Raw genomic sequence first — 27,991 nt, forward strand, 5'->3', positions numbered from 1 at the left:
GACACGTGTACTTATCTTTATCGGGCAACCACGTTTCGCCGCTTAACAACTGTAATCGCAGAGCGAGGTACGCGCCTGCATGTATCTGACGTTCTGGAAAGTTATCGACGCTTCTATCCACGTGTCTGGTGTCGCCGAACCTGGTGTTATCAGATTTCATCGTGTGACACGAATGGTGTAGAACTTTGTGGAAGACACGCGGGTCCTATCAGTTAATCTGGAACATTCGACGACTGATCTATAAAAGCCGACGCGCTTGACCCGCTGATCAGTTTTTCCGACGATCGCCGACCGTGTTCGCCGCTATCGTTGTGCTATAAGTGTAGCCTGTTTTTGTGGGCACAGGTTCGCCCAATAAAAGCTAGTTTTGTATTCCACTGTATTGCTTCTTTCTTCACCGTCACTACCACGTGACAATATCCCTATGTGTTTCTGACAGTGTTGTCTAGCACCTGAGAATGTTTGTTTACGATGTTCACAAAAGCACTGAAGCGCCCATTTAAGTGACCCTACAGATAAACAGTAAATCCATTTAGACTGATAAAGCAGCCTTTCAAAGCTGTTTTTGTTAACTTTGCAGGGATAATTATTAGATGAGAAAATGAAGCTGAAAATTTCATTTCTTCAATTTCGTGGTGAAATCTCAGTGCTGGTACATTATCAGTTTCTGATCTTAAATTTAAAAGCATCTTTTCGCATTTTGGCTGTTGTGTTTCAGTCAATGTTCTTGAAACTTGCCAAGTTCGGCCTTTCGCTAGACTGACATCAGAGTGAGCTGGTGCAAGGCAGCAACGCCGCCTTTCTTTCATTGTTGTCTTTTCTGGCTTGCCAATAACATCGGCACTTTCTGGTATTTTACAAGGGTAATTTACTAATACTATAGCTCAAATAATATTTCTTTTTAGTATCCCTTCAACGTCCCTCCTCTTTTCACATGACACTTGCCTGTGCAGATATGGTAAAGACAAAAAAAGGAATTGCATGCTAATAAGTTGCAAACCTTAGCTTTAATTATCATGCTTGCAGTTCCTGAAGGCAGTGAATGCCGAAAAGGGCCCCCCACTGGTCACGGCTCAGTTCCATGAGTGGCTCGCTGGCATCGGGCTGATTCTGTGTCGCACCAGGCACCTCGATGTGGCCACCATATTCATCACACACGCAACCCTACTGGGCCGGTACTTGTGTGCAGGGAACGTGGACTTCTACAACAACCTCGACAAGGTCAGCTATAGTGCCCCGTGCATTCTGCTGCTGCTTTAAGCAGAGGCGTATACTGCAAGCAACCTTGCTTTGCCTAAAGGCCAACTGCAGTGGTATTTCGGAATGTGTAAAGATGTGTAATTTCACATAGCACACATACAGAGCAGGTTCTGTGCAAAACTTATTTTTGATGTATGAGTGGATGTGTTGCATAAAGCTCACAGAAATAGAAACATTGTTGTTAGTGCCTGCTGGAAGTGACGTAGCATCTAGAATGTTGAAAACCAGTGTGGCTCCATGGCCTTGTCTTCGAGATTAAACAGCACCTGTGGCACGCTGAAAATATCAGATGTGAAATGCTAGTATTAGCTTTATATCTGCTGACCACCAGGTGCATTTGAAGGCCGTTAGTAATAAAATTAGACAACTACAGTCGGCTTCCGTTAATTCAAATCCAACGTTACCGATAGAACTGATCTAATTACCCGGCTAGTCGAATCAAACTAGATGCAGAAAAAACACGAAAGCACACTACCGATTCATTTGGCAGTATGAGCCAGGTTATAAAATGCCCCCGAATCAAACATGCACGCACTTTCTATGTCTCCAAAGCAGAAAACTAACGCACAAATGGCATTAAAGCTCATAGACAAAGAAATCTAATGGGCACCCGATTCTTAACAATAAAATAATTCACTGATTACGATACTCACTAATGCGATACTCACTAATTGAGCGCAGCTGTATGTGTTTTCATTTCGCGATATAGTGGCTGGCGCGGATGACCTGTCCCGTGCGACACATTGAAAATGGAACGAAATGTGACGCGACTGCCTCGGTAATCAGGAAATCGCAAGAAGCAGCGCGTGGGTGACACGTATAGGCACGATTCACAACAGCCGCCGCAGATTCTCCGCGCCTGCGGCGCTTTCTTTCGATACAGACGATGCGCGCTACTCTGGCGCCATCTCGTAGCCATCGTCGCCGCAAAGCGCGACACTACGCTTCTCACGGTTTCACCATACCCTCCTCCTCGCGCTTCCTTCGCTATCGCCGTCTTTCGTTTTCCGCTGCGCTCCGCGTTCGCTTTCATCCTTCGCTGTGTTCGTTTGCATAACCGTGGCCTGTTTCCTAAAGTCAGCTCCGCCACACGGTGTTTAGTCAGCTTCACCTCAATACACTCTTGTTATGCGGTAAAGCAAACAAACGCTCGAAGGCGGTTTTGGTATTGTATTCGATTGCTTCGCGCAGGCAATTTCCGGCCCAATTGTCCTGAAAAAAAAAATGCGCGTGTTAGAATCGAAGTAAATACCGTAATCAGACATTGTGAGCTATGGTTATTGTTTTAAAATCTTCTCGGGGCAGGCCGAAAATAGGCCTTTTCGGCGGGAGATGAGGTGTGTTCAACACATTCTGCCCCATAAGCTCCGTCGAGACAGACGCTGCCATTAAAGGGGTCGCTATTGGCGTCACCATAGGGGTCAGGCGTGTGTGTGCTGACTGGTCAATTTCGAATTATCCGGCAAAGGTCAATTTTAGGATCCACATAACGAAAGTTCAGGCCCGTATAAATGCATGGATGCCGGCCTGGCCCTTTGGCTTAGATCAAATTAACCGAAGTACTATACTATACTATATACTAAGATTGTATATATAAGATCGTAGTATACATACTATATACACTATACTAGCCCTGCTTCAGTAGTACGTACTAATTTATAACGAATTTAGCCAAAGTTAAATTTCGTTGTAGTTGGCCTTTAAATGCTATGAAAATTCTGAATACACTTTGTACTAAACCATGTGCTAACTGGTTGAGCGTTCAAGTGGACAAAGACAGCCCAGTGTTCACTGATAGATACAGAGGCACCCCCTCCCATCCCTCCTAGAACATGTTGGCTGACAGTATTGAGTATGGAGTGAGTTAACTTAATTAAGCAGTTAATTTCCTCTATACTTTTCTTGGCTTCACTGTCTGTTGGTTTATTCCCTTTATTCTTCTGACTGTATTGCTCTTTGGGTTAGTTTAAGCATTCAAACATTCAGCAGTGCCCTCAGTCAGCTGCTTTCTATTGTTCGACTCAGCAGTTTTATTTACTGTTTAGACAGCCATGCAGATTTTTTTCAGACAAGTGTTTCTGCATGATCGCAGTTCAGTTTAGACAAAGAGGCCGGAGACAGGGGGATCTACCACCGCTACTGCATGGAACGGGCTGCCTGCCACAGCGCTCACGTGTTTGCTACAGTCTCCGATGTGACAGGCATGGAGGCGGAGCACTTGCTGAAGAGAAAGCCAGGCAAGTGATGGCTTGTTTATTACTGCCGAGTTCACAAGAACATGCTTTGCTGCCTAGGTTATTCAACTAAAGCTAATTCCGACGCTCACTTCCACGATATGTCCCGTTCACAGACGCCATCACGCCAAATGGGCTCAACGTCAAGAAGTTCAGTGCCCTGCACGAGTTTCAAAACATGCACGCCATAGCCAAGGAGAAGATCCATGACTTTGTCAGAGGACACTTTTATGGGTGAGCACTTTTGCCAGAGCTGCTCTGTCTTTTGAGACAGCGGTGAACGTGTCTGAACCTTTTAGGCACTACGACTTCGACCTGGACAAAACTTTGTACTGCTTCATTGCGGGAAGGTACGAGTTCTCCAACAAGGGAGCAGACATGTTCATAGAATCCTTGGCACGTCTCAATCATTACTTAAAGGTTTGTGGCACTTCTAGTGCACTTCTTGCATGTAATAACATGTTAAGTCTTTGTCCTCCAAGATGATCTTGCTTGTATGTAGCCACTTATGACATCTTATCCAAAATTTGAGAAGACTCAAGAAATCCCTTTTAGAGCACTAACACTGATTCATAGTATTAGGTAATAGCATGTCAAAAACTCTTTGAGGGTGCATAATCTTTGTTTCATTGTGCTTCCTGCTTGCTCTCTCCAAAACAGGCTTCAGGAAGCGAGGTTACCGTCGTTGCTTTTCTAATCTTCCCCGCCAAAACGAACAATTTTAATGTTGAGTCATTACGAGGCCAAGCAATCTCCAAGCAACTCCGTGACACAGTGCAACAAATACAGTCTACAATTGGGAAGCGCATGTTCGAGGTCTGCCTTTCGTAAGTTAATATTCTGTTTGTTTCGTTTTCATCTGCACATTGTGGGTAGGGCTCTGCTTGAGCCTTTTACAATCCTTCGTGAAAGTGTCGTGATCTTTGGCAGCTGAAGTGTGCACACCAAAGTGTTTATCTAAAAGCTAGTCACTTGCACATATTGTTGGTTGCAATAAATGCAGAGAAGTACTATAGAAGTGATCGGGAACAAATGGGCCTTGCTTCTGCTGATAATTGGTCAACAAGAGAAGGTACAGGCTTTCGTTGTGGATGAGCAGGTGAAACTTGCAGGGGCAAGATTCCCAAAGGTGAAGAACTTATCTACCCAGAAGACTTGGTGCGATTGAAACGCTGTATCTATTCAACACAGCGCACAACGCTACCTCCGATCTGCACTCACAACATGTTGGATGATTCCTCTGACCCTGTTCTGTGCCACATTCGACGGTGTCAGCTCTTCAATCGTAGGGAGGATCGTGTTAAGGTAACTATCTATTTGAGCTCAGTACGTACATGCATGCACATAGGAGTAAAGTGGTTGGCACACATGCAGCCACACTACTGAAAGGTGGCTGCCATTCCTGGAACCGTAATGTCCAAACTCTGTTAAATGGAGAAGTGCTAAAAGGAAAAAGCAACAGGTAGTTTGATTGTCTTCTCTCCTTAATTTTCCAATTTTGGTGCTGTCTGCACATTATGCACAACTCGCCCACCAATTTGTCTTAGTTGGTCCCTGAAGTGAACATGAACAGCTAGCTGTCACCTATAATGAGGGTATTCACTCTCGTGAATCGAAATCTGTGCGTATTATATTAGTCTGTCTTATACAGTAGAACCTCAATATATAGGACAGCGCGGTGATCATGAAATCATTCTATATAGATAGAATTCGATATATAAAATCATGTAAATAATGTGTTAAAAAACTTCTGCAAATCAATGAACAAGTCGATGAGGATAGCAATAGGGGCTTGTTGGTACGGCATATCTTATTTTGTTATAGCGCAAGCTTGACAAGGACAAAAGAAGGTACATCTGACACACAGATGTACCTTCTTTGTGTGTCAGATGTACCTTTTGTCCTTGTCAAGCTTGCGCTATAACAAAATAAGAAATGAACAAGTGGCGCAGGTAATACGCACTTGAAGCTTCACACAAAGTATTTATTTATTTGGCTTAAAGTACTGCAGCAGCGTAGCCTGCTTATTGGCAGCCGCATGCTTAAACACGGAGTCCTCAGCATAGGCTAAACGATCTACACCGGCCACGGCGCCCGCATTTCGATGGGGGCGAAATGCGAAAACACCCGTGTGCTTAGATTTAGGTGCATGTTAAAGAACCCCAGGTGGTCAAAATTTCCGGAGTCCTCCACTACGGCGTGCCTCATAATCAGAAAGTGGTTTTGGCACGTAAAACCCCAAATATTATTATTAAACGATCTACGAGCGATAGGCTGCTACCCTCTATAGTACCACAATAGCAGCATAGAAGGGCCAAAGCAGCTACAGCACCAGTTGAAGTGGGGAGCAGGGCAACATCAGCGCTTGTGGGATCAACCTCGGCAGCGTCTTCGTTTGGCCGCTACTTCTGCTGTGATTTCCAAGTCCGTCATTCAATGCATTTTGAAACACTGTCAATAACACAGTATTGAGTGGCGTCAATGAGTGAGGCCAGTGAGTGTGCGCTGTTGTGCGCCTTTGTGGATGCACGTGAAAACCGCCAGCCCTCATGAGGCCTAGCCAAGCCACCGCGTGCGTATGCCGCTACGTTCAAATGGCACCCTCAGCGCGATTGCAGCAGTCAGGAACGCCCATCGCGCCACCACTATCTTCGATGGTGTTGCGGGAAAGATCACCGCCTGTCAAAGGAGCGCACGTGATCTGGGGTAGCAGAGTTAGATAAACCCGTTTCATGTCCGAACTCATTCAAAATAAAAATAAAAAATGCATGTGATTTTCCAGGTGATATAGAAAGTGTTCACTATAGGCAATAATTCTATATATCCGTGTTCGATATATCGAGGTTTGACTGTATAAGAATTAGTCTGCATGTATGCAATACATTCCAGTCCAGTTGTGCCATTGACTAAATTTTAAATTCTGGTCCCGTCATTTTAAAACAACCTGTTCTTCATGTGATGTATGGTAGACAAAGCCCATTCTTGGAACAGCGCAGTCGATTTAGAGCATTGTTCAGCAAGAAGATACTTTAATTTGAAGTAAGTTACTAGCTGTAGCTTTTGACTACACTGATGCTTGGAGAAAACAAAAATTTTAAATGTGTGTGCGTATTAAGAAACTGGGCTGCCTTACAACATTGCTTCATTTCCTACAGGTCATTTTTCATCCAGAATTCTTGTCATCTACAAACCCATTGTTCAGCATGGATTATGAAGAGTTTGTTAGGGGTTGCCACTTGGGTGTCTTTCCTTCATACTATGAACCTTGGGGCTACACGCCTGGTAAGTGCATGTTTGCTGTACATATGATTTGTAACACAGCACAGCACTGCAAAATTCCATGTGGAACATAATACCAAAACAGTGTAACACAGTGTATACGTACTGTAGCTTGCTGCCATCTTTTGGCAAGTTACCCAGCAACTCTTTTTGGCACATATTGTGATAGCAGGGGCTAAATGGTTAAGTGTACGTGTGTACTTTTTTTTTTTTTTTGCTAGTTGCTTGTGGCAGTATGCAAGTGTATTATCTCAATAATCGGCTTTCTGACAAGCTACCAACAGAACAGAATTATGTGGCACTGTGACCTTTGGCTGCGCTGTTGAAGTTCATGTACTAATTGCATTCATTAACACAGTGCTTCATTCTAGTCTCGCTTTGCCCAGAAAATGAGAAGTGTTTGTTTGCTCAGAAAAAGCAATGCAAGAGCTAAATCGCAGGTCGCCTTTACTGGCTAACTTCAGAAAGTTAACAGAATATTCACTCTTGATGGACATATTGCGTGCATTCTTCACCTGCACTAAGGCCACTGATTGGATCTCTCTATGTACCTGGTATTGTTTGAGACATATACTAAGTGGTGCATAAACAGGAGCACCAGGTGCACGTGAGTGTTCCGGCTATACCGCTGCCTTATATTCAGTCAGACTTTGCACTCAAGTGCCATTTCGCAATAAGTTTAGTTCAATGCCACATTTGCGGGCATTACTTTCGCCCAGAATAAACTTAGAGTGGATGTCACCTGCAGCAACGCCAATCAAAACATGCTGATTCCATTGCAACGAAATGGTGGCACCATCTGTCATGGCTACAGCGAAAACGCAGTATTCATCGTAGCCATGACAGATCATGGCATCATTGTGTTACAGAGAAAAATGTTTGAATGGTGTCACTTTGGATTTACTGAAGATGTAGCAAGCAAGTAATGCCCAAAAACGTAGGATTAAGCTAAGCTTCATGTAAAATGGCAGCTCTACACAAAATTTGAGCAAAGATCAGCCAGCAGTTCAGCAGGAAATCTCGTGTATACCTTGCGCTCCTATGTATATAATGCTCAGTATTCGCAGTATAGAGACTCGCAGTGGCTATCTGACATGTGATTGAGATGTGTGATACAATCTTTTACTTTATCAAGTGAGACTATGCCAAAGAATCGAAGGTATTTGACTTTTCACTCATAAGTACACATGAGTGCCTGCTTATGCTTGTGTTGTGAGCCTGAGAGAGTGCCAGAAATGAGTCTGTGGCAAAAATTGAAAGCAAAGTGTAGCAGTTCTCTCCACCACTGGCAGTACCTTCACATAAACTTTTCTATAGATCAAACTTTCCTTTGCAAAAATTTCCTTAGAACGTAGTTGGCATGCTAATGTTGGTATCACAGAAATATGCCATGTGTGTGCCTTTTAAATAGCAGTTGACGCTGCTGTTTGCTCCTGTCATGTTTGTAATGTCTGGTTGCAAGATACTGAGGTGACGATTGGTTGTAGTTCTGGAATGAAACCCAAAAGGTGAACCGATAACAGTGCATAACAACAACAACATAGTGTGTTTCATTCTTGAGGACCAACTTGGAAACATCTCATTGCTTATGGTGGGCGCCACTGCCTCACAGAACAGCAACGGTCTCTTGCTTTCATTTCTAGCCACTTCACATTGGCGTGGAATGTATGGCTACCTGCTGCACACTTCCGTGTTCTTTTTCAAAAGTTCATGATAGTACCTGCAACTGAGGCCACCTGAGGTACACATCACAGGATACGAACCAGCAAAGCTATGAGTCATTGGCAAGGAATAGACAGGCAGGCAGGGTCTGTGCCATTGTCTTCTAAAGCAAATGAGGAGGAACATGGTTTCCCACATGACCCAACTGCTCTCGCTGCTGGTGGCACTGGTAGTTGAAGACAGGCACAATTGCAATGCATCGCTGCTGCGCAGTCGCAGTCACACTTAACCCAAACATTCAAGACACATGTCTAGCAGCTTATCTTTAACAAATGTGAGCTATAAGGAGCAAACATCTTGCTGCCTTGGAAGAAAAATGCATTAAGCTAGCACATTCAAATCACCCAAACCAGAAATCTCCAGCACTCTCTGCAGGAGAAAACAAAAAAGCACTTGAGGCATGTTTGGGTTAAGAATGTCAAAGGCTGTACAGAAAAGGTGTAACTCCAAGAATTGAGAGGTGATTCCAATCATCCACATGGTGCAACACCTGCAGCATACATATGCATCAAGTCGGAACACACCATATACATATAATGGCAAACAGCTTTTTATTTCCCTCTTTGTTTCCTTGTTTTTTTACTTTTTTTCCCCCTGTAGCATACATATTAGAAAATAGTCCTGCCGCAATTTACCTGGCAGTTAATCTGCACATTCTGCACATTTGCGTCTGCAAGAACTAAAATTCAGTTTGCATTTAGTTTTGTTTTTGCTTCTGTGCCTTGAAAGAGAAGTATGTAGTAGCACAAAATTGCTACTACATACATACTACTTAAGATATGCATGCAATGAAGCAGCATGTGGGGCTGACCATAATTAGTCTACCATGCAGGCAGCAGCTTTAAATCCTTTAGTAGAATTCTTATTAGCAATAGCAAGACTGGCAAACAGAGCACCAGTGAATCTTTGTCTGAACGCTCATCGGTGCAGCGTCTCATTTTACCAATGCTGGTGGCTTTCAGCGGAGTGCACAGTCATGGGCATTCCCAGCGTCACCACCAACCTGTCTGGCTTTGGGTGCTTCATAGCCGAGCATGTTGCTGACCCCATGTCCTATGGCATCTACATTGTGGACAGGAGATTCAAGAATGCCGAGGAGTCAGTCCAGCAGCTCGCTCAGGTGTGTACTGCGACCCTCCCTGAGCGGTCAAGGAACCCCCAAAACAGCACTGTCTTTTTCCTTGGCTCAACCCCTCACCACCTTTGCACATGCCATTTTCTCAAATTAAAACAGTGAGTTCACAAGGACAGCAGTAAAGAAGTTGGGGAAGCTTGTATAACTTTAAGTACCTAGACATCATAGACAATGGGCACCTGTTGTGCCAAAGCTGAAGCAATGACACATGAAACTGGAAGTGGACAGAGAGCTAAAGTCGCTTCATACACACCTTCACAGACTAGTTTAAGTACTGCCAATGTATGTTCCTCCTCCGTGCTGCTCTCTTGTTTATTTCAGCTTCCACTGTTGAGTGGAACTTTCATTGTCAGCTTTTGGTTGGGAGCAAAAGCGACGTCATGTTTCCTAATGCAGCAGCAGCGGTGGTGCTTTGTGCACCAGCTATGATAAAAACGACAGGCAAAGTATGCAGTTTCAGCGCACAGGCAACAAACATGCAGGTGCTCGTGGATGACACTTTGTGGGCTGTTTCACCCTCTGCTACTGCTGCATAGAGATGTGAACATGCAACAGCAAACAGCTATGGAAGCAGGAATGTCAGAAGCGGAAGGTGTGGAAGCAATTTTGGTGTGAGCAATGACATGAGGAAACGGCGGCACGTGGATGAGAGGGGCTTTAGAGTGTGCCAGTGGCACATCGGCACCATTTTCCTCCTTGCTGCACGACATGGCGTGGGGTGTGAGCAGGTAGTGCAGAAGTTTTTCCTTTCTTTCTTCTTCTTTCTTTCTTTCGTTGTTGTTGTTCCAGACTCACTGCAATGGCAGGGGTTTGCACTGAATATAGTATAAATGATGATTAGGGCATGGTGTGACCGGACAACCAGTGCAGTCACTGCACTTACTGCAACACCAGGTCTACCCTTACTTACACCAGGTCTACCCTTAATACTGCCACCGACATGGTGACTCAGCAGTGGTAATGCTCCGCTGCTGAGCACAAGGTCATGGGATCAAATCCCGGTGACAACAGCATTCTGGAAGCGGCAGAATGCAAGGGCACTTGAGAGATGTGCACTATATCATTAAGCGGCATTAAGTGGGATGTTGCAATGATGGACAATGCCATACCAGGAATGTTGGAAAACACTTTCCTTGCAGTTGCCACTTGCATATATATTAACCCCTCTAGGCACTGTGCATGCAATTGTGCACAGCAAGATAACACAAAAAATTCAAAATCACCAATAAAAATAACTGTATTTAAAACATATTGCCTATATCTTGAAACACTTACTATTTTACCTGTGCTGTAAGTGTGATTAACACATGTGAAGCGTTTTAGTAAAACGAGTGGGAAGGCAGATGGTTGACTGTGTGCTCTTGGTGTTTGTAGTGGGTTCCCTTTTTAATTGTTTTTCACAATGTTTTACATCTTGCATCATGCATATTATTCAAGTGGCTAGACAGGTGCTTTGCAGATATGCTAGACGAGAAATCATTGATGTTTTCATATCTGAGGCTCCTGTAGAGAGTTCTCACAGAGTCCACATTCTGTAAACTTGACAGAACTCATTGATGAATTGAAAATTCCTCATCCTTTCTACAGCTATATGCTTTTCAGGATTCTGATGATGCAATAAATGTGGTGAAACTAAATTTTCAATGGGCAGAATTAATTGGTGCCTTAAAGGGGTTAAAGGGACCCTGCAGCACAAGTTGAGGATCCAGTTTTAACTTGCTGCTGGCACATTGTAGGTCTTGGCAATGCCTCAAGTGCCACAGTGCTTCCAATATTAGAGTAGTATTTGGTATTTTAATCTGCTCTATAATGTGGTATTCCTTGCCAACTTCAGTTGCAGCTAGAGGTGGAAATTTTTTTGGCAACAGATGTGATGAGCTAGGCTGTTCCTTGTGATTGGCTGGGCTTGCAAGTTGCACACCATTTTCTCATACTCGACAAACACATGCTGAAAACCAGTGCACTGAAGCTTTACAGCCTTTTCATCTAGAAAGCGAGCACAGAAATGCTCGTTAAAATATCCAAAATGCGACACAGGGACAGCAACAGGGGCACTGCTAACCACATGGGCTTGAAGATTTCTCTTCCCCACTACCCCATAACCCTATTCTTTCATTACTATTATCATCTTTCTTTCTTTTTTGATATGTCTGAGAACTGTAAGGGACATAACTCATCCTGGTTTTCTTAAAGTAGACCTCCCTGTTCTCCACCGAAACGAGATCAGGTCCTCCTGTTCAGCTCTTGCCTGAGCTGCCTGTGGTGTCTCGAAAACAACACTGCCAAAAATCCAGGCACGACATGCGACGATAAGGCCACATTGATATGTACGCTTCCAGTACACATTCATGAAAGTGCTTCTCCAATTGCTAGCAGCTTATGGCATGAATGGGCAAGCGAAATAAGCAGTTTTTATTTTTCCTCCAATTCTCTTTTGTGTTTCAATGCTAAGCAATGTTCATTTGCACATGGCAAATTTTGAATATTTTCTCTCTCCTTTTTTTTTTATTGAACTCAGGATTGTACAAAAAATCTGTTGAAACAGAATTATCTACATTCAAAATTCACGGTCTCTTTAATTCTCTTCATGGAAACTGAGATATCTATGTGTTTGCCACAGCAACTAAGGTGTTCTGTTGAGCATGAGTTCAGCTTAATTTCTTGACTGCATTTCGATGGGCACGGAACACAAACATCCGTGCTCCTGGATTTAGGTGCACATTAATCTCGGGCATCAGATTTAATCTAGAGCTCCCTCCCCACTACATGCCGCCTCTCGTAGCGCATGTGTCTGCTTTAAAAAAAGTCAATCACCGTGATTTGATTTTTGAGGTATCTTACATGTTTTTCCTATTGGGGGTATGGGTAGGCATTTACTAGCAGACATTCTCCATGCACCAGTGTTGAATGCTAATACTCATTACAGCTCTGGCAACGGTGTGAATAAGGAAAATAATAAGACCAGAACAAGAGACTATCACAAACATTTAAGCCGTGGTTGCGGCTTCGCACTTAGTGACCCTGTCGCTGTTTCTTCTTGCAGTATATGTTTGATTTCTCCTGCCTGTCCCGGCGGCAACGAATAATACAGCGAAACCGCACGGAACGCCTGAGCGACCTGTTAGACTGGAAAAACCTAGGAGTGGTAAGCTTGCACAGCTTGACTTCTACGAATGTAGCAGACTGTGTACGTTATTATAGAAAAAAAAAAAAGATTGAAAGCAAGTTACGCACACTCGAGAAAAGATAAAAATTTATTTCTTCACCAAATTAACGAAGCTTAAATGCCATTATGACTGTGCTTTTCTGTAACAGCTGAAGTTCAAGATGCAGCTGCCTCCTAAGTGTGACAATGTGGTGCTTCGTGCTGACTATATTTTTTGCGCAGCATCCTTTTTTTTTGTGTGTGTCTATGAAAGAACAGGAGCACGTGCTGTAAATGTGTATCATTTGTCCTTGGCAATATCAATACAAACTGGCACGAATAGAGCTCAGGCTTCAGAGTTAAGGGCTAAATGAGAACTCTCTAAAATATATACACACATACAAATGAGCACATTGGTGAGTGCTCGTTTTAGTTAATGCAGCTGCAGAGTATACGATTTGTGAAAGTGCAAGGCATGATGCAATCACTTTCTCAGCAGCAGGAGAGTACAGAGGCAGCTTGATGATGTCGCACGGTACACTGGCACCTGCCAGCTCACCTAAATTTTTTGTAATGTTTATGAATGTTGCGTCAAGTTTGACTAAAACGAAGTTGTGTTCACGAAAGAGTTTCGATCCTTAGTCCCTAAACTTTCAGTTGGAAATCTTTTGATAGTAAAAGGGTGCAAGAGGGATACATTTCTTCAAGCAAGTTTATACAGAGAAGTTCCTGAAGCAGGTGAAAACGGCAACACTAAGGTCACTGAATAAGTTGCTGTGATCTAATGAGTTGCTTGTCATACTGCGCCAGGTTTCTTGCAGCTTGTATGCTACATCTAAAGTTAAATAATCTTTAAGAAAAGGCAGGTGTATCTTTGGAAAGGTGTGTGGTCAAGGAAACCATTTAAAAAAAATGTGTGCTATTTGAGACCAACCCCAAAATGTAATCTAAAGCCATGTTTTTTTCCCCCCACAACGTAGAAGTTACGTCAGAATGAACAGTAATGAAGTGTTTTGCATAAAAGTGGACAATCCTCTTCCTGTGTCTGTGTTGTGTATGTCTACATCACTGCACAACTGAATGTCTAAGCTGTGAACATCATGAGGTCAATGTAACAGGCTAAGAGCCCCTAGATCCTGTTCAGAAAACCTATCTTGTTTACTTTATACTGCCGTTCAGAGCAGGATTCAGTTAGAAAAAAATAACTGAATGAATTGAAGAATAAAAAATAGCAATTAACAACTCTAAAAACAATTGTTTCCTCTAAACAGGTGTTGGGTTATTTACAGCCAGGCCTCAACTGAACTTAGTTCACCTGGTTTTCAAGGAACTGTATAACTGCAACAAAATTTTAGACTGTATAAAAGGTCTAGCTTAAGATAATGTAATTCCAAGAAGCATCCGTGCAAAATTTTACATTTTGAATATGAGTGGAAACGTCTCAAAAAAGCTGGCAAAAAATAGCTATTTTTGATACTGAAACTGAAGACAAACGTCACCATTATCGCTCACTAGAAAAAACGCATGACCTAGAATGTGTTCTCAGCATGACCGTCGAGATTAGGTGGTGCCCGCGCCACAATGAAATATCCCAGAAGCAACGACCTGGGACTTGTGTCAAAGCTGCTAACCACCAGCTGCACATGTCATCTTCTGAGATGCTGTTTAGAGGCTGCTAATAACAAAATTATGCTATTACCAGTGCTGTGGCTTTGCTAATATTGTTTCAGTGGTATGTTATACTGCCAATTTATAACCAGTTTAGCAAAGGTGAGATTTTGCTGCAATTGGCCTTTCTAAGGGGCTAATGCATCAAATTTTCAGGCTTGAATCCTACATTGCATGTTAAACTGTACACGTCCCACGGCAAGCTGGCAAAGCTTTAGTGCATCAGGTACAATTATAGTTGAAATGTACTGTAGTCTGGCAACACTGACGAGTGACATTTATAGAGTTCATATACCAACCTTGAGCAAAAGCTGGGTAAAAAAAATTCTCTGACGATTATGATACTCCCTAATGTGAAATATTAGTGGAGCTCCGTACATGTTTTCATTTTGTGATATATATTGGCTGGCATGGACAATCTCTGTGGTGCTGCATATTGCAAACTGAGCAAAGTGTGGCACAACTGCCTTGCTAATCGGGAGATAATGCGAGGCAGCGCGTGGGTGACGCATGGGCGCGATTCACAACAGCCGCCACAGAGAGACCTCTGCTCATGCAGCACTTTGTCTCCATATATGGTATTGGTGAACACGCTTGCTGCATGCCATCAGTGAAGAGACAAGGGCGCACTACTCTGGTGCCATCTCGTAGCAGCCGTCACAGCGCTACGCCACTACAAGATGCAGCACTACGCTTTTCTTCTCACACTTTCACCATAACCTCCTCCTCCTCTGTTTTTCACCTTATGGTTCCACTGCACCCTCCTCCTCATGCTCTCTCCACTATCACCATTTTTCATCTCCTGCTGCGCTCGACGTTCGCTCTTTCATCCTTCGCTGTGCTCGCGTGCTTGGTTACGCCAAGGGACGATGCCAAGGGATGCCAACACTAAATGCAGGAACGGGTGCTTAAGAGCTGTGCTCTAAACATGGCAACTGCAAAGGTGCTGTCATGTTTTCTATAACTCCTTGTTGCAGCACTATTAAAATATTTAAAATATTAAGCAAAAACAAGCATTTACACATAGCATGTACGTCTGGCCAATGTTTCTCAGAAAGACTAGATGGCTATTTATAAAATATGATGTAAAATTTACGGTGCCTGAAAGGATGTATTTGCAGGCACCTGAACCAGATGGAGCCACCATACTAAAGGTGGCTCAGGATCGCTTTGATTGCGCGACTCATCCGAGTTGTATCTCGTCTTCTGCACCTGTGTGCCTGCATGGGGTAGCAAAGGCGGCGCCCTTGTGGTTGCCAATTTTAATGCTTGGCTGCTATAGGGAGATTTTCCTCTAGAGTTGTTTATATTAACTCTGTAGATGAAATGAGCTGCATTGTATGTGGTCAGTGTGCATGATATATACCTGAGCATTGACACGCAGTTTTGTTTTCTTGTGTGCGTCTCAGTAATCAGCTGGAGATACTAGAAAAATAATTGTAGGCATAATGAAATGCCGATGCTCTTGCTGCACCATTGGGTGTGGAGGAAGGAGGGTCTGGCACACCGCTGATAAAGTTTTGGAATTTTCCAGAGCAAGCAACAGTGGCCTTGTACTTATTGATGTCACACGAGACATGCCAAATGGTCACTGTCTATGAGAGAGACTTAGAAACAGTGATTTCACATTCAAATTTTGGTTTCAAAATATGTGATGAGTTCATATATATATATATATATATTGTATTGGTCCCTCTACATTCAGTCACATAGATAAACTGAGAATAGTTGGACGAGTATCTCATGGGCAATGATAATGTACAAAGGATAATGACAAAGATAAGACAAAGGACAATGTACAAAAGATGCCCTGTGACTTTCACTGTACCGGCTATTACTGCCATTAGTGTGAAGTGCCATGACAAACCGCTGTGCAGCCCAAGCACACACACACTGAAATTTGAGCTCAGCATCTGAGCACATAACATGTCATGCCTTCTTTATTTTCGTGCAGTACTACAGGAAGGCGCGACAAATGGCCCTGCACAAGACGCATCCCGAGCTCTTAGAAGGCGACGTTGGGGTAAGTTGATATTCAGCAGTAGTACTTGTGTCCAAGGATAACTTGGGCTGCATCAAAACTTTTAGTTATTGGTATAACACTTGCGTGGGCACGAGTTTGATGGAAGCCTGTGCACTCAGTGAGTGCAGTTGAAAGTGACCTAACTGTTTAATTTCGAAGTTCTTTCCTCAAAAGTGTATGAAATTTCCAAATCCTTTCTCTTACATAGCCAATATTTTGCAAGTAATGCTTCAAAAAAAAAAACAATTGGCTGTAAGGTTTATTCTACGTATTCAATGAAAACATTGCATATGGTGGCAGCAAGAAGTTTTTCGCAAAGTCTGCAATGATATTCTGTGCACTCACGACAGCAAAGTTAGACTAGAATATGACATGCATGAGTGTGTAAAGTCTGCAGTTATCAGTGGAATGAGCTGATGTAACTCATTACCACAGAGAAAGTCAAAGTGCACTGTGAATGACCACAGTTCAACCTTAGAAATATTGATACCAACTGTCAACAAACGTAGCTCAGGCTTAGTGGTTAAAGATATAACTGAGCAATTGCCAAAATAAACACATGTAAAGAAAAGCAAGTTGGTGAGTGCTCGTATTAGTTAGAGTATGTGATCTATGAAAGTTTGACTTGAATAAAATGGAAATGCATTTTGTGTGTTGCAATTTGCACCTTGATTTGGCCCAGCGGTACACAAACAGGCTAAGCAATTTTTCATATGCAGAATAACCACCGAGCAGTAGCAACATGATTCCCATTTTTAATGGAGCAACTTGTGTATGACAGACATTACACACCTTTGTCCTGCGTGGATTGACCTTCATAATGACACAGATAATAGCACCCTTTACATGAGCTTATTGGTTAGTATGGGTAAAAATAGCAATTACAGTAGTGTGAATTGCTTGACAGAACAAATGCTGAATCACCCTGCAGTGTTTGGCAGAGCTGTAATAGTTTTCTTCGTGTTACATCTGCACAACCACTGGTGGCTGCCGATAATTAAACACAAGAAATAAGGAACGTATCAGCAGACAGTAGCTCAGGCATTGTAAAAGCACAGGCTAGCATTTGCTGTGTGAGGCGTGCTCATGCCCAAGTGCCTGTGCATGCACTTCACTGTTGTCTTCCAAGACGACACATCACTTAGCAAAGTTAAATGACAGGCAAGGCTAACAGGTTACTGTGCTGAACACTCCAGTATTGTAACAAATGGTATGGCCAAGCCCTTTACACAGGGCAGCATGTTTGACTGCACTGCCATTTCCCTCCTCTCCTGAAAACTTTCCGTTCTCAATGCACCTGTCGAGCAGTCTTTAACAGGAGACTTCTGCTGCCCCATTTCCCTGCCTCCTACTTGCAAATATTTCCAGCCCAAGCTGCAAATGCGGTATCCCCGGCCCATGTCAGAACCGCCATCACCGTCGGCATCTCGTACTTCCACGCCAGCACCCTCGGAGCATGGTAGCGAAGATGAGGAGGAGGAAGAAGAAAATGAGGATGACGAGGAATACGCCGACGCTGTGGAGCGAGAGGCACTCAGCAGCAAATAGGCCGTTGACACTTTCCTATCCCCTCCTCCACCCTCTGTGTTGTAGCGATGTGATCTGAAATGCTCCATGTGGTACGAGTAAGCAAGCGGGAAGCGAAAGGCCCCCCCGGTGAAGAAGCTCTGTCGGTTTGTCATACTTTGTTTAGGTAGCCATTTCAAAACAAGTTTTTGTTGTGCTGATTGGCACTTCCCCTTGTGAATCACATCCCATGACTTCATTCTGAATTGCCTGTGTTCCGCAGGGGTTGCCTTCAAGCCAGACTCTGTCATGTTATGCTTACGAGCTGATTATTTTTGCTGCTTTTAACCAACATGTGGATAGTGCATGGAGGAACGACCGGCTTACTGCTGCACAAGCGAGGTGAACAGCGCAAAGTTCTCTTGCACAGCTGTTCCAACGGTGGCTGTTCTTGAGGCTAATGCAAAACCCTGTCAGTGGTAGCGTATTCAGATTGCTACACATCCCACCCCTATAGTCATTCCCTCATAGTAGCATCGGTAAAGGAAAAAAAAAAAAACGGTGATGGCTATTTCTTTACGGGGTTGAAGGTTCACTATTAGTCTCTTTACTCTTTGCCATGGCTGTATATCTCGCATGCAATATTTGGTAGTATTTTTGTCTGGTAAAACCAAGCTCTGCAGTCATTACAACTGTGGTCCTCAATAACTCTGAAGTGGTGAACCATGCTCACTACAAGAAATATCAAATGTGCAGTTTCGGTTCATTGTTGTGAGAAGCCAGGCATCAACAGTAGTCATCTGCTATAATGCTTGTCGTGGCGTTGCTACTTTTCAGCTGCTGTTCCTGGGCAGCAGTTTTTATTACTTTTTCTTTTCATTGATGTCTAAGCCACTGTTGCTTCCTGTCGTCGGCACTTGTCACCGAGTGTTGCGCTAGTCCCTTTCCTGTCCCTCTCCCATCTTCCTTTCTTCACATTGAGCTCGTGGAGACTCGATGCCCCCCAAGTCTCACATTCTTGACTTGTTCCTTCTGATCAGAGGGATCCAAGAAAGATGCCAATGTATCTCACAACATGTCCTTGCCCCTTCTACAACCCAAAGCAATTTGTGTGTTAAATTGCTACAATTTTAAACTTCTCTGTACTAGTGCCATTGGGTGCATTGTTTTGGCGGGTGTGAATGGGTAACTGAGCCTCGAAGTAGACAGTTTGAATCTAGCGATGTTCCAGAAATGTACCCGTGTGTGTGGACTGTCACTGCTTTTTCTTTTTTCTTTATTGCAAGAACAGTTTACCTGTCGTGTTGTCTTAGGCATGCTGCGTCTCCATTGCTGCAGTTTGAGCTAATTTTTCTTGCTGGTCAGCATCGTTTTTTTTTTTGTGCGCATCTGTGAATTTTTAAAAGGTGCGCGTGAATAGCATCTAGTACAAAATGTGGGCTGATAGTTACGGGAGTTATTTGCCAGTATTAGTTAACAAAATGCCCCTTTTTTATGTTGTGCTGGTGGCCTTTTACTTTGAAGTTGTCCGCCTCTGTAAACAAAAAAGTTTTTGGGGCGTAACTGATAACACAACTTGAATGTCATCCAAGTGTTCCTCTAGGTTCTTTTTCTTTTTAAAGTGGCCTTGAACCATTTCTTATCAAAGAAGAGAAAGGCATTTGAAGTGAAAATAGGCCATTTCAGAAATACTTAGCCACAAAAAGTGCTTCAATGCCTTGCACTGTGAAGGCTATGGCGAAATTGGGCGTGCCCACAACACTCCGCCTTCTAAATGTCACCGTGGTGCACAGTTCAAATTTCATTTTAAATGTTAACGTAGACACCACGACTTTCGATTTTGGTGCCTACGGCACACTAAATGTAAGCCAAATGCAGTTGTCCTCAGCAAGCTGCAGTGCATTTAGCCAGTGGACTCGTAGTGGTACCCTGCGGTGGCTGTGGTAACTATGTTACGCAGCCGGCCGCAGCAACATATGGGAATCTGCTTTATTATGAAATAAAGCGTCCAGAAGAGAGTGAGGTGCAGGCTTCTGTTTGAAAAGAGAGTGTTTGAGAGAAACGTGACTTTGCACTATCCTTGCGAGCACCCACCGCATACGACAGTTAAACTTGGCAGAGATGTTCACAGCAGCATATGCTACCTGCGGACTATGCTATTTCACCAAGCCCGAGGGGTGGTTCAGGGCCCCTTTAACATTGCACACCAATACTCAAGCCTCGTTGATGAACCTGTTGGGCAATCTTGTACACTTCAAAATTTCACTGTGTGTGTCTCTAAAAATTGTGCCATATGTTGTATATTTCTGCAGGAAATGGAGTCAAAATGGAAGCAAAAAAAAGGAAAATCTTGCCCCCTCTAATTTTTCTAAAAGTTATATTGAATTGTTGTGTGCTACTCTTCAACACACAAATGAGTTAAGTGGTGCTTTGCAGCCAAATGTATTTACAAATGGATAAAGAAAGGCGTTGAGTCTTGTGTAGGTCTGTGTTTTACAAAGTCTATTTCATTCTATCCTTCACCTACCCCCAACCCTCCCAACCCATTGTGGTTTAGGACTGCAAAATAAATTTTTCAGGGCACTGCACCTAGTGGAGTATTTTTTTTTTTACTTGTTACTGCAGCTAAAAGCTACTTTGTGTTGTAACAGAGACTTGGGAGCCCCTTTTACAGATACAATCCATGTGATAGAAAAATGATGGGACTTCAATACCAGCATTAGCATAAGTATTTGTTTCCCTGCTTGGCTTTTGCAACAATGACTTCTTTATACAGGTTGTTGCTGTGATTGCCTTGTGTATGGACCAAAGCCAGGTGTATTTCTAGATTTTTTTTTTTTAAGACTGCTTTAAACAATGCGTGTATGTGGTGTATTTAGTTCTGTTGTGTTTGGCTGAGCATAAGGGGACTCCAGGCATGGGGGATGCCAACTAGCATTTCAAACACTTTCAACACTCTTTATTGCGCACTTCTGAGGCGAGTCCTGAGCAGCTGCGCAGGCAGCAAGCACCTCTCAGACTGCTACAGCTGTTAGGATGCAGTAGACCACAGAACCTGAAGTTCTCCAAGGGAATGTTCATAGCAACTGCAATCCCAGAGCAAGTCCGGTGCTCATTAGTCATATATGTATCGGTGCCTGTTCGAACACTGGTTAGTGAATGATTCTAGGCACGTGTCGCCATAAACACCAGCAGTGTCGTGGCCGCATCTCCATGGAAATAGTGCACTTTCTCCCATTTGTGTTGCCTTTCTTTAATGAAGGGCATGTTTTACAGCAAGCATGTGCGATAGATTTGGTATCACCTTCAAATTATTTTTATTTGTGATCTTACTCATCTGCTCACAGATGAGTGACTCACCTGCAAACAAGCGCGTAAACTGCATGAAGCCCACTAACTTAAATTGTCCATCGCAACACGGTTTTCCACATGCGAGAGCAGGAAGTAAAGCGACATGTTATGCTAAAACTTGGTGTCGGTGTCGCACTTCCACCATTTTCACATCGCTACAAAAAGCAAAGTACCAGTCCAGTACCAAAGCCCTTGGACTGGTACCAAAGCATTGGCCGAGTGCCCAAAAGCTGCACAGGTAATTTCATGCTTTCTGCTCCAATGCAACCAATGTGTGGTTGTATGACAGTATTCCACTATTAGTTGAAGGCAAGCTGATGTGTCAGCATGATATGCAGATAGGCCAATGACAGGCTATTCAACATTACATAGTATCCGAGATGTCTAGGCAGATTAGCAAGTGATATGCTGAAAAATGGGCTATTGTAAAGAGACTAGGCTGAACAGTCAACAAATGGACCATGCCTGATTGATCAGAGAAGAAAAAAGCTACTTAAATCTATAGAAGGCTGCCATGAGCACACTAGTAAGTACTGCAGAAGAGTAGTTTACTCATAGGACTTACTTTTCGCTTTAGTGTTTCTTTCAACCACAGTTGACGAATCATTGAGATATTGCTCAGAGGCTAACCTGATGGTTAGGGATTGGAATTTGAAAAAATTCCATGTTGCCTTGTATGCCTTGTGCATACCTTGCAGACAGAAAAAAAAGTGCCCTCCTCTTGGGGAAGCTGCATGTTTTGTTTCTGTGCTCTAAGAGGATTTCTGCAACCTACATCTCTATTATGTGCCTTAATTTTAATATTGTGCACCACAGCAATCACTGTAGTCATGATTGTGGACATAAATTTGGCACACAGTCAAATACAGTAGAAAGTAATTGATATGATCCTGTTACGTACAATTTCCTGGCACCAATATTCACGATCGAGAACACGAAAAATGACCCATCAGAGTTACGATTCTTATATCGCCGGTCCATACGTTCCTGGAAAACACAATCTTTCAGCACTACCAATCATTCAGTACATTGCCCAACTGTGATGTTATGATACGTTTTCCGGCCACTTGTACTCATGTAAACCAGAAAATGCGTGAGGTGTGTGCGATTGAGAACAGTAGCCGCCTGCTGCAACAGCTTCACCGCAATACTCGCTGCCCATCGCTTGAAAATACCGGCGCGCACCCAGTTTCTTATCCTGGTCACCTCTAGGGTTGTTGCACGTCGCCAACCCTATTGTGATGAGCAGCATATCTGATTTACAGTGCATGGGGCGTAGTGCCGTTGGCAGCTTACTGCACGCTTTTAGTAGGCAACAACCCAAACGCGCCACCATTCCTTGCTACAGCTGGCGCGATGCGAGCATTAAGTTTTGCTCCGGTGGCATCCGGCATCGCCCACCAGTATGATTTCGTTTTGGTTTCCTATTCCGGTCATGAAACACTATGCAATAGGAATAGCTTCACCAGCTCGACGCACATATCGTGCCACAACTATTCGAGAAACGCTTCACATTACGTAAATGTCAGCAACAGTTGAGTTTTTCAAATTCTGTAGATACTTCGGATCGTACATTATCTTGGTTAGTACGATTTTTCTTTTTTTTTTTTCTTCACAACACATGAATGAGGTTCTGCTGTACAGGATCAAGTCGAGCAACATGCAAGGTGACATAAATTTCCTTTGGGTGGAGCCGAGGGACTTGTTCACAAATTGGTAGACAGTACTACAAGGAGATTAGCCCTGTTAAAGGCAAATGGGTCATCAACCTGTAATGCTAGATTGCATCTAAATAAATTTTGTTGAGTACAATTTATCAATTGTAAATGGGGTACATTATGATATCATAAGAGCTCATACCGCACTTCCACAGTTGTGCTGATTTCATCCTATGTTTACACCATTATCTTGCTTACAAAAGCTCTGTCATCGGTAAAGTAACACTTTGGACTCTCTAGAACACTTAAATTCCACCGCATCGGCTCAATTTCAATATTTGCATTTAGTGACCCACAAGCAGAAGCTAAAGTAAACAGTATAAGCGCAAGCACACAAAGCAGACAAATGGCTGCATCAGAGCTGTTCAGTACAAGGTGAGTATGATGGATAAATCATCGCAGTGCTTGTTCATCTTCATTCCTTCCTTGCCTGTGCTCTGCCTGTTAAAAACCTGGAACCTGTAGGCCTCTTCCCAATTTCTCAGACAGGTTGATGGGAAAAGTGTTTCAGCGGCTCTGTGTGACTGTCTTGTCGTGCTGTCATGTACTTCATAAAATGACAGCCTTGCACCGTTTACACATTAACAAACTTCTGTAAACACCTCTGACACCAAGAAAGCTTGTTCTTGATGTATGATTGGGTGTAAGGTTGGTGCTGTGCGTGTCGGCTCCTGCATCTGTGTTGTGTACCTGTGCTGTGTGTCTAACTGTACCTTACAGGAACCCCCTGCACCTTCAGGAAATAAGCCGGCGCTAATGCTTGGTGCATGAATCCACAAACTCGTCAAACCTAATCCTTAGCCCCGCAACTTCCAACTTATCAAACCCCACAACTTCCAACTTATCATTTTGGATGCACTGAATTTGATACCACAAAATGCTAATTTAAATTTGGGAAACTTGACACAAAACCCATAGTGGCACTCTTGGTACACTGAAGCCGAGTTTCTGTCTTGGATAACTCGGCAAACCAACTACATAAATTTCTGTATTGATATTCAACTGAAATAACATTGCATTGATTTTTTCGCACCAATGTGCTCTCCATGGCCATGAACTTGAACACGAAATGGAAGATGGAATGGTTTTTGGGCTTTGTAGGGCTAATGTCGCACCATAGTCACACTAACGAAAGCCTCTGTAAGACGATGTCTCACACCCCTCGTCTCTGCATGCATGAGCACATTCATTCAAACCTTTCACAGCCAAGCACTACTTCCAACCCCTTCCACACTCGTGCAAGAAATAGTGCAGTGTTTACAGTTCATCTCGTTATGTTTAATTAAACCTATAAAATGTCTCTCTTCCAGACAAGGTCACCGGTATTGTTACCCAGTGCAGGTTCTCTTCTCAACTGACGCTGGAGCACCCATCTTCACTTCTACTCCGAAGCAATAAAACACATCTGTTTTGCAGTTGTACAGCACATATTCATGCGCTGCTTCGTAGCGACTTCATAAAAATGTCCATTCTGCATCCATCGGCAGCAGGACTTTGCACAAATTATACAAATTTTACATAAAGATTAGAATAAGATAGCTTAGGATGGGTTTCTTCAATAAGGTTAGAGTAGGCAGGCTGGGATGTACTTGCAGACAACTTCCTGTGGCAATGACAAAAAAAAAAAAAAAAAACTACAGGGTTGAGCTTTTGCGAACATGCTACTGTGCCAAGTAGTCTGGCAGAGTGTGACAGCATTTTGGTTTCTTAGAGCAGAAACTAAATGAGCAAAGCTTCCATCTGCAATGGCTTCACATTTTCCAAATGTGGAAGAGAGAAACGAGTAACACTCGGTGGTGTACAGTGGTCGCTGGATAAATGAAACTTGCTTAAATGAAAATGTGTGGCAACAATGATGTCAACTTTGGTTGGCCATCCATAGGCACAATGTCTACAAACTTGGGTTAAAGGGAAATTTATCTGAAACTACCACTACCTCATCAACTTGTGGAACAGGAAGCCTGACAGACATAGTAAATTGTGGTGCTATAGATAGTAAAGAAAGTTCATTCGATCACACAGTTGCTAAAAAGTTCATGCAAATGGAGTTGCCACAGCGTTCGAGTTATGAAGAAGGCAAGCTATGACTCCAGAGGAGGAAGAGAGTAGTAGGTAAAGGATCTTGCAGTTGGGCTGCCACTGCTGCTTCACTCGCACTGCCAGGAATAAGAGGCCACAGATGATTCCCTCGTTACCTGCTCTGAGGAGACTGTTGTAAACGTGATCAGAAGTTTGTGGCAAAAATTACAATTCTATTTATTAAAATGCGTTATTAAATGCAAATGCATTTTAATGCATTTGCATTTTTAAGGTACTTCACACACTTTCTGTGGGCTAGCTAGTTATGTTTGTATGGAACTGCATCTGACCATTTTCCCACCTACTTGGGTAACTGGGTAGTCCATGGTTGAATGAGTAGCACATCGGGCTCCTATGCTGTGGGAACAGGGCTTGACACCAGCCATTGAACCAACTTGGGTCACTGAGTATGTGGCAACGTGTACATATCTGCTGCTCCTAAATGAAGCTCTTTCACGCCAACATGGGTCACTGTAGATGCAGGACTGGGTAGGTACCACTATTCAATGAAACCCTTTGATGCCAACTTCGGTCACTGGGTATGTGCCCGTAGGTAGCCGTAGGTGTGTGTCGCTTTCCAATGAACATCTTTGACGCCAACTTGGGTAACTAGGCATGTGACACCGGCAATGCGCCGCTCTACAAGGACAAAAACGTTCCTTAAATTTATCCGAAGCTGAGCAGAATCGAACCAGCATCGGTGTGTTCCTCAAGGACAGAAACCCGGTGCTTTAGCAGGCTGCACCACAAATTCACTGGTTATGTGCCGCTCTTCAATGAACTTCTCAGCATTCACAGGCACCAACGCACCATGCTTTTAGTCTTGGAGGTCACGCACCAACTTATTGGAAGTATCACTATATTCTGTTTCAGTAGGTTCTTGCAGCACTTGGAAGTTACAAGCTTCTTCGACCAATCGGGTGGGCGAACACATCTTAAAGGTCCCCTTCCGCGCCCTGTCGTTTGCTAGCAGCGAGTGATGCAGCGCAGGCAGCAGCAGCATCTACGAAGACTGCAACTATGCAGCGAGATCAGCAGTTGTGATAACAGCAGTAGAAAATTCATTCCATATTCACTCTGACTCCAAAGAGGTGCGAGTCTTCAAGACATTTCAAGATACAGAACAGGAGGAAGCGGAGAATTTACAAAGAACAGTTGTCCAGCATGTCGCACAGGATGGTGGCGCCACCTCTTGATCCCTCTTTTAATGTCCACTTGAACACAGTGTGCTTGCTGACATATGTAAGCACAGCAGTTTTTTTAATTAGAATTCATGCACGTTTACCACACTCCTTACGCACCATTACAACCATGTTCAATGCTATCTTACTCTTTCCTTTCATATAATCGAGCAGCCCGGTAAGGTACCACAAGCAAGTCACCAGATGCCATTTTTGGGAACGACGAAGCACTACCTAAGGAGTCGTCCTGCACGGTGTTATGACTGTGCCAACACCTATGAATCTAGCCACTGTCAAAGCAATTTTTTGTTTGTACTTTTTAAACGCAGATTAACGTCTATATGACAGAGTCACATTAATATTTCATTCTTTGCACGTTTTCATTCGAGCAAATGGAGAACCCTACTTTCAGTATTGTGGAGCCTCAATAGACATTTTATTAAAGAAACGAGGCGAAATCGTGCAATAAGTCTCTCTACTACTTGCAGAGAAGCTTCAATGTAAGCACCTGCTGACCAGACCACTTGTCAAGGCCATTTAGTCAACCAACGGGTTCCGAACTATGGCACTACATTTTGCTGCACAAGAATCTGCGCTCGCAGGTCTTGTAACGTTGGCTGTGCTGCGAGGAACTACTGAAAAGGAGTATAGATGGCACAGTGTGTCCAGATGGAAGCACGAAACAGGAGTCCCGCTGCAGTACATGCTTCATAAACAACTTATTTTGACGGTGGCAATACATTGTGCCACTACCGGGTGCTTCGGCGAAGACTTCCTGCAATTTTTAAAAATTTCCTGTGGCAGATAGAATAATTCTAGTCCATGAGCTGGTCTACTCGAAGAAGTGGGCATTGCTTGCACAAGCAGTTGAAATGCATAATTGACTAATTAACAAAAGGTCACTAGTTACCTATGGCACATATTGCAAGTGAGAAATTATAGCCGGGAAGTTCTCAAGGCGGATCCACTTGGAACAAATTCTCAGGATGACACCAGTTTCAAGATATTAATTTCTGAACTTCGTGAAAAAGTACATTGGTGGTCCAGTTACTCTTGTGCTTCAATGCACAAAAAGCCGTTTTTATAAAGGAGCCCTGAACCACCTCTCGGGCTTGGTGAAATAACATAGTCCTTGGGTAGCATACGCTGCTGTGAACATCTCAGCCAAGTTTTGCTGTCGTACACAGTGCGTGGAGCTCGCAAGTGGATTGCGAAGTCACCTTTCTCTTAATCTCTCCTCTAGACGTACTATTTCGTCATCGGACGCGCTATTTCGTCATTCTCTTAAACGGCTGCTATTGGGCGATAGCTGACATCAGCTGCTATCAGCTACATGGCATAGATATCGCAGCCACCATGGGGTACCGCCGTGGAGTGCCGCCACGAATCCAATGGCTAAGCGTACTGCGGCTCGCTGAGGACAACTGCGTTTGGCTTATGTTTAGTGCATTGTAGGTACCAAAGGCGGAAGTCGTAGCACCCCCAAAATTAAATTAGTACTGTGCGCAACGGTGCAAGGTGGCGTGTTGTGGGCACGCCCCACTGCACCGTAGCCTTCAAAGTGCAAGGCATTGAAGAAGGAACGGGAGCACAGCAGAGGCCATGTTTGATAACTCCGCTTCTGCTGAACACATTGAAGTATTTTTTGTGGCAAAGTATTTCTGAAATACCCTATTTTTACTTCAAATGC

At 43.5% G+C, this 27,991-nt stretch overlaps 1 protein-coding gene across 2 annotated transcripts in view; it reads left to right on the top strand.

Moving 5' to 3' along the window:
* The window catches only part of LOC139053381 (glycogen [starch] synthase-like), a 43,057-nt gene extending 18,588 nt beyond the window's left edge, over positions 1–24,469 (top strand). The window contains exons 4-14 of one of the 2 annotated variants that reach the window (XM_070530393.1): positions 1,027–1,221; positions 3,353–3,497; positions 3,611–3,728; positions 3,794–3,914; positions 4,155–4,321; positions 4,607–4,799; positions 6,650–6,776; positions 9,458–9,615; positions 12,674–12,775; positions 16,398–16,466; positions 24,352–24,469. In XM_070530393.1, the coding sequence (XP_070386494.1) occupies positions 1,027–1,221; positions 3,353–3,497; positions 3,611–3,728; positions 3,794–3,914; positions 4,155–4,321; positions 4,607–4,799; positions 6,650–6,776; positions 9,458–9,615; positions 12,674–12,775; positions 16,398–16,466; positions 24,352–24,399 (1,443 nt within the window). In that variant the 3' untranslated portion in view covers positions 24,400–24,469. Of the gene's footprint in view, positions 1–1,026; positions 1,222–3,352; positions 3,498–3,610; positions 3,729–3,793; positions 3,915–4,154; positions 4,322–4,606; positions 4,800–6,649; positions 6,777–9,457; positions 9,616–12,673; positions 12,776–16,397; positions 16,467–17,834; positions 20,456–24,351 lie in introns of those variants that run through there. The other variant, XM_070530392.1, reaches the window with a different exon arrangement.
* The last annotated feature ends 3,522 nt before the right edge of the window (positions 24,470–27,991 follow it).

Source organism: Dermacentor albipictus, unplaced genomic scaffold (assembly GCF_038994185.2).
Source record: "Dermacentor albipictus isolate Rhodes 1998 colony unplaced genomic scaffold, USDA_Dalb.pri_finalv2 scaffold_107, whole genome shotgun sequence".
In the NCBI taxonomy this organism is placed as follows: Eukaryota; Metazoa; Arthropoda; class Arachnida; order Ixodida; family Ixodidae; genus Dermacentor; species Dermacentor albipictus.